The 7098-nt window shown below is 57.5% G+C and overlaps 1 protein-coding gene across 1 annotated transcript; it reads left to right on the top strand.

Annotated features, from left to right (window-relative positions):
• Positions 1–2356: 2356 nt before the first annotated feature.
• NKX6-3 (NK6 homeobox 3) lies at positions 2357–7098 on the top strand. Its single transcript, XM_052661515.1, has 3 exons — positions 2357–2949; positions 5047–5216; positions 6859–7098. The coding sequence occupies exons 1-3, from the start codon at positions 2568–2570 to the stop codon at positions 7096–7098; spliced, it is 792 nt and encodes a 263-aa protein (XP_052517475.1). The 5' UTR covers positions 2357–2567.

Here is a 7098-nt window from a genome sequence, read left to right as displayed (position 1 = left end):
GGCAGGTGGGTAAGCCCACAGCAGGCATACACTTAAGAGGGACCCCCAGCGCTCCCTGTGGAGGTATCTGAGCCTTGCACTCAGTGCCAAAGTTCAAGAACTTCCAACAAAATGGCTCTGATCCTAACTAGTTCCTAACACTTCTTGCAAGGCTAGCCACCATGCTGGCCTCAGTTTTCTCACCCATCAAATGGGGGAAGGGATCAAGCAAGTAGTCAAGCCTCTTCAGTCTGTCATCCTGGGATCACTGAATGCAAACGCCTTTGTCAACCTTGGCGTGAAATAAGAAATTATGTACTCTGGCTTCTCTTCCTAAGTTTGCATCATTGGTGGAGGCGGGAGGCAGGGTATATAGCCAAGTCACAGTCATAGGGTCTTAGGAGCGCCCCCAGCCTCAGTCTGATCCTGAAGCGTCTCTGTCAGTATCCAGGCCAAGCGGCCAGCCATGCTGTGCATCACCATCACCCAGAGGGATTTTAAGACACAGGTTCTGAATCATAACAGCCAGGGTGGGTTCTGGGGGCCACATGAGGAGCTGGAATATGGCTTCCCAAAGGGTGGTGATGGACAACTTTGTAGCCCAGCCAATTCAGATGGATAAAAAAACCTTTCCTTTTGTGTTTAATCCAAACTTCCGGAGTGAAGTCTTTCTTGTGTTTAGCCTGTCACTTGCGTGGCAGGGTCACAGCCAGTTCCAGCCCGAGCAGATAACAGAAGTGTGGGCAGAGCCAGCTCTTTGTGAAAGGGGAGCCATTCTTACAACCTGGGCCTTGGGCCTCCTGCTGAAAACCCAGGAGCAGGCTTGTCTCTGCCTGCCAAAGGGCGACCAGGGGCTGGAAAGAAAGGGCTCTGGGACCGCCAGGCAGAGAAGGGACACAAGTCCATCTGTCTGGCAGCCACTGTGTTCCCTGTCATGTTGCATGTCCAAACCAGCAACATGCTGATGGGCATTTAAAAAGAAACTGCAGACGGGGAGGGAGTGGAAGGGAGGTTCAAGAGGGAGGGGACGTATGACTGAGTGATGTTGGCGTTTGGCAAAAACCAGCACAATATTGTCCCTGGAGAAGGAAATGGCAACCCACTCCAGTATTCTTGCCTGGAGAACTCCATGGACAGAGGAGCCTGGTCGGCTACAGTCCGTGGGGTCGCAAAGAGTTGTACACAACTAAGCGACTAACACTGCAGCACAATATTGTAGAGCAATTATCCATCGATTAAAAATAAACAAATTTGATTATTAAAAAAGGAAGTAATAAATAAAAATAAACTGCAGGAAAGGATGCTGTTCCATGCAGAAATGATCCAAGTACTTACTGTGTTTTCCCTATTTGTAAAATGAGAGAGAGACCCTGATGGAGCCTTGTATGTTGTAAAAATTTATTAGAAAAAAAAAAGGGCATATGGGTGCCCTATGATTCAATCTCGTCTCACCCATTAAATATTTACTGAGCACCAACCAAAAGCTGGCACAGGCACCCATCGCTGAATCAATGGCCATCTCAAGCCATCAACCCATCCAACCCAGGTGCCAAGCCAGGCAGAATGAGGCAGAAGCACAAATGAGTCCTTGGAGGCGGAAGGGCAGACAGAGGGGATCAGGGAGAGCCAGAGGCGGAGCCAGAGCCTGGGAAGCACCCAGCCAGCACCCTCAGAGGGGTCCCACTCCCACCCCTGGCCCAGCCTGCCTGGCAGGCTCCCACCTGCAGGCTCTCTGGTCCCAAAGCCCAGCCTCCCCACTTACCCATCCCAGCATGGAGAAGGAGCGGCAAGCCTCCGTGTCCACTCTGCACACTCCCCCAAGAAGCCTGGGCATCTGCTCAGAAAGGGGCCTAGGCACCTCAGGGTAGCATCTCCCGAGACCACAGGGGAGGAGCTGTGCCCTCCAGCTGCCCCAGAGACACCCCCGAGGCACTCACTTTTTCCTAGACACTCACTTGAACCAGGAGCGGGTAGACCTTCTCAGAATGAACAGAGGTTCCTGAGCACTCACTCTTTCTCTTTCTGTCTTTCTCTCTCTGTCTCACACACACACACACACACACACACACACACACACACACACTGGCTGATTTTATAGTCAATCTTTCAAAGTGCAATTTGTCTAGGAAAAGCCAATGTGAGGCCCGAGAGGGTTTCCACCAATGGCGAGGCGACTCCGGCTGCTCAGCCAGTCTCGGGTTTGTATTCTAATGGGCCCCATCTTTATCAGGGAAATGTTGCTTCTCTGAACTGGAAACTTCTCATGGAGGGTCCCCGGACTCTGAGGCAGAGAGGGGCCTGAGCTGAGGTGTGGGGAGCCGCCTCTCCCCAGGCAGGGGGAGAAGGCAGAGGCGCTGGGGAAGGGGTGGGGGCTGGCACCTGCCTGGAGACACCTGACTTCCCGTGTCTGGCGTGGTCAGGGACCAGGGCAAGGACTGGGCTGGACGCCCTGGGGGGAGGCCGGCCCAGGGCTTGAGCCGATTTGACCCTCAGGAGCTGTCATGGGGTTTTGGACTGGACCTTAAGGGCTCTAGGGGCCTGGATTTGGAGTTCTAGCCTCCCCTTGGCCTGTTGGTGGGGGGCGGGCCATGGAATCCAACCTGCAGGGCCCCTTCCTGCTGAACAACACGCCGCTGGCCCAGTTCTCGGAGATGAAGGCACCTGTGTGCCAGTACTCCATGCAGAACTCCTTCTACAAGCTCAGCCCCCCGGGCTTGGGTCCCCAGCTGCCGGCCGGGACCCCCCACGGCATCACGGACATCCTGAGCAGGCCCGTGGCCGCTCCCAACAGCAGCCTCCTGCCTGGCTACCCCCACGTGGCCGGCTTCGGTGGCCTCGGCTCCCAGGGGGTCTACTACGGCCCCCAGGTGGGGAGCTTCTCCAAGGCGGGGAGCGAGTACCCCACCCGGACCCGGAACTGCTGGGCGGACGCGGGCCAGGACTGGCGAGGCGGGCGGCAGTGCGGCAGCAGTGAGTACCGGGAGGGGGAGGGGAGCGGACGCTCATGGGGGCGCAGGTAGGGGGGGTTCCCCTGGCAGCCGTTGGACTGCCTGGGGCAGACCCTGGGTCTGTCCCTCCACCCGGGCCAGCGTGGGGTTCTCCCCTCCCCCTCCCGCCCCGGCTTTGCCTGGATGGGCATCTTGACCCCTGCACCTACCCCTTTTACCAGCCGCCCTCCTGGGGACCCTGAGGTCCAGAGAGGACCACACGGCCCACCCCATCCTTTGTAAGGTCCTGCTCACCTTACTTCTCCCACCCAGAGCCGTGTCACCACTTCACGCCAGTGAAGAGAATTTCCCCCCTCATCACCTTCGCAGAGTCCCCCCACGCCCCAGCAGCACTCAGGGAATGTACCCCAACCCCACCTGGGTCCTGCTCCGATCCAGGGGGCCGGTTCCCTCCTGGGGGGGGGTGGAGGTTCAGGTCAACAGCAGCAGGCAGGCCGCCTAGCCTCCAGGAGGCGCCGCTGAGCCCCATCCTGCGGGGCCCTCCTTGTTGTGGGGGGGCCCTCACCCACCCTTCTCCAGACTGTGGCTTTCAGAGAGTTGGTGGGGGGCCTCGGGCCGCCAGTCAGGGCCTGGGGGAGGTGGCGGGTCGTGCAGAGGCAGGGAGGCCTCCCCTGGGAGGCATGGGGGGTGACCGTGGCTGTCGGAGCCACCCCCGGGCCGCATTAGGCAGAAGCAGAGGGGGCGTCCACTTCTGTCCCCCTTTGGGGGGCCTCCACTGTGGCGGGGGCTTGGGGTGGCCCAGGAAAGCCTGGAGCATGCCTGCCTCCCACCTGTGTGCTCTGGGGTCCCCACGGCCCCCATTGGCCTGAAACACGGCAAGGCCCACAGGGGGCCTATCTTACAGCTGGTTTGGGGGTGCTTTACCCTCCCCTCCATGTCCCCCTTCGCACACACAGCCCCCTCTCTGCACCCTGCCCTTCAACCCCGAATGCACACACACACACAGCAAAGCATCTGAGAGTCAGGGGCTGGATTCACTCAAGGGGAGGGGACCAAAGGTAACCGTCTCTCGGGAGGTCTCCTCTCCTGGCTCTGCCTCGGTTTCCTCACCTGTGACCTGAGGATGTGGGATTTGGAGGTCAGACTATGCTGAACAAGGCCCAGCATATGGGCCTTCTGCTTCCCCGGGGCTCATCCACACTCTCCTCCCCTCCCCTCCCCACACCAAGCTCCTGAGAGGCTGCCCTGGATGGGCAGGGGTCACTTCTCCCATGCCCCTCCCACGCTTTTTTGGGTATTTTTTAAAATTTATTTTTAATTGGAGGATAACTGCCTTAACAATGTTGTGTTAGTTTCTGCCGTACAACAATGTGAATCAGCCATAAGTATATATGTATATATATATATATATATATATCCCCCCTTAAGCCTCCCTCCCACCTCCACACTCCATTCCACCCCTCTAGGTAGTCATGGAGCACCGGGCTGAACTCCCTGTGTCTGAGACAGCATTACTGAAGCATATATATTGTCACACGTTAAACAGAGAGCTGGCGAGAAGCTGCTGTATGACACAGGATTCAGTTCTTGAGGCCTCACCTTCAGACTCTCCGGTGGGGTGGAAGCCTCGTGGCTCCCAGGCCTGGGGACCAGGCAGTCACTTGGAGCTTAAGGCTCTGGTTTTCCCAGAAACCTGGAAACGGGATTCCAAGAGCAAGAAAATGGAGGAATTCCCAGGCCCCCGGGGTCCTGATCGTTGGTAGAGGCATTAGATCTGTTTCTTGGTGACCTGAAGGGACGTCCTGGAGACCCAGAGGAGGCTTCTCCTGCCCTAAGGGCGACACCACTGAGGAGCAAGGATGTTCCACAGGGAGACGCAGTTCTAAGCACCCTCTGACCGCAGTTAGCTACAGCTTGGGGGCAGGTGCCCTTGAGGTCCCTGCCCACCCAGACAAGGCAGAGGCAGGCTGCTCAGGTGAGAGGTGCCCCAATGACCCCGCAACCTCAGCAGCTTCTAGGTAGGGGCGCTCACCCTGTGGGGCAGGCAGGGCAGGGCAGGGCAGGGCTGGGACTCCCCCACACTCAACGCACTAAGGGCACACTTTCTTCCTCCCGCCAGCCGCGGACCCCCTGGGCGACAGCATCCACAAGAAAAAGCACACCCGGCCCACCTTCACGGGCCACCAGATCTTTGCCCTGGAGAAGACCTTCGAGCAGACCAAGTACTTGGCTGGCCCCGAGAGGGCGCGGCTGGCGTACTCGCTGGGGATGACCGAGTCGCAGGTCAAGGTGAGTCCGGGCGGGTGAAGAGGCTGTCTGTGTGGCAGTGAGGAGCCTGCCGGGACGGGGTGCCACTGCCTGGCAGGGAGGCAGCCCCGCGCTCGTGGCAACTGCAGCTCAGTGGGAGGCTGTCCAGGTGTGTGGGCACCGCTTGCCTGCCCAACCCTGGAGACGGCAACAGTTACCATCACCCCGATGGCAGTCGTCCGTGGCACCCTCTTCTGAGAGCTGGATGTGTAACTGCCCATTTAAACCTCACAGCAACCTTGTGTGTGTTGGGGGTGGGGTGGCAATGGTGGGGTCTTATTACTTATTACCCAACTTGAAAGTGAAAAGTGAACATGTTAATGGTTCAGTCAAGTCCAACTCTTTGCAACCCCATAGATTATAACCTCTGTTCACGGGATTCTCCAGGCAAGAATACTGGAGTGGGTTGCCATTCCTTTCTCCAGGAGATCTTTCCAACCGAGGGCTCGAACCAAGGTCTCCTGCATTGCGGGCAGATTCTTTTTTTTTTTTTTAATGTATTTATTTTTTAATTGAAGGATACTTGCTTCACAATAGGCAGATTCTTTACTGTCTGAGCCACCCACTGACTCAGCCAAGTATTTTGCCCAAGGTAACTGGCTAGTAAGTGTTGGGAGTCAAACCTGGATTACAGGGCTCCAACCCCATGCCTTCCCCAGCCCCTGCACGGCCAAGGCTGGAAACTTCAAGAGCTGATGGGCAGCCTCTGGGCCAGATCAGCACTCACTTCAGGCTTGTTCTGTTAGGCAGCCTTGGCCTTGGTTCACCACCAATATAAAATAAATTTAAAGAACTTGAAAGTGAATATAACTCCTCCCCACAACTGCCCATGAACCTCACTGCCCAGCCAGAGGCAAGGCTCAGCGCGGGTACTCTCTCTCACTGCACACCTCTCATTTGAAAGTGAGTATGCAGGCTTCTGCTTCCTCGGGCTCCTAGGGCAACCCTGGCAACTCTGAGGCTCACTGTGCCCTGAGGGGCTTCGGATTGGGGCACCATCTCCCGCTAGCTCTGAGCTGTGCTGGAACTGCCTGGATCTGTGACAAGGTGATGGGCTTGAGTGGAGTGGGAGGCACAGGGGCAGCTGGGGACCCGGTCTGGGCACCCCCAGGGCTCCCAAACCACCGTCATCCCCCGTCCTCCGTCCCCCCCATACCCCTTCTCCCCCTGCAGCCTTCTCCGCCCAATACTAACTTGGCTGGAGAGGAAGTGCCCTCTCCACATGGCTCTGTTTCCACATGGTGCTCAGTCGCTCAGGGTCCTTTCTGCAGGGTTCTATCCCCAGCAGTAAGCATATGTTAAGTTTTATTGTTGGAGAAATTATTCATTAAGTGCAGTGCACGTCTAGGAGGTTAAAAGCCTTTAAGCCCCTTCCACCCCAATACCAAGATGGCAAAGGAGAAGATGTATACCACACGGAAGGGTTACAGGGAAGCCGAAAAAGCTGCTGCACTCAGTTTTTATTTTATTGCCCTCCTCAAAAAAAAAAAAAACAAAAACAAAAACAAAAAAAACCTGGTCCATTGCTGAGCCTAGTCCAGCATGCAGAGTGCTTGCCGCCGCGGGGAGCCTCCGGCCCAAGAGGGGCGTGCGTGCGCCAGCCTCAGAGCCCCTCTCGTCCCAGGTGTGGTTCCAGAACCGGAGGACCAAGTGGCGGAAGAAGAGCGCCCTGGAGCCCTCGTCGTCCACGCCGCGGGCCCCGGGCAGCGCCGGCGCGGGCGGGGAGCGCGCGGCCTCGGAGACCGAGGACGACGAGTATAACAAGCCCCTGGACCCCGACTCGGACGACGAGAAGATCCGGCTGCTGCTGCGCAAGCATCGCGCCGCCTTCTCGGTGCTCGGCCTGGGCGCGCACGGCGTGTGA

The sequence above is a fragment of the Budorcas taxicolor genome, chromosome 24, assembly GCF_023091745.1.
Source record: "Budorcas taxicolor isolate Tak-1 chromosome 24, Takin1.1, whole genome shotgun sequence".
Lineage (NCBI taxonomy): Eukaryota > Metazoa > Chordata > Mammalia > Artiodactyla > Bovidae > Budorcas > Budorcas taxicolor.
The sequence above is the reverse complement of the archived record's forward strand: the minus strand, read 5'-3'. Positions and strand labels throughout refer to the sequence as shown.

What these genes read in the sequence shown, in the direction of transcription:
- NKX6-3 (XM_052661515.1), top strand. Translation starts at nt 2,568, where the DNA reads ATGGAATCCAACCTGCAGGGCCCCTTCCTGCTGAACAACACGCCGCTG. An exon ending in CGGGCGGCAGTGCGGCAGCA is followed by an intron (nt 2,950 to 5,046) that starts GTGAGTACCGGG and finishes TCCTCCCGCCAG; the next exon opens with CCGCGGACCCCCTGGGCGAC. An exon ending in TGACCGAGTCGCAGGTCAAG is followed by an intron (nt 5,217 to 6,858) that starts GTGAGTCCGGGC and finishes CTCTCGTCCCAG; the next exon opens with GTGTGGTTCCAGAACCGGAG.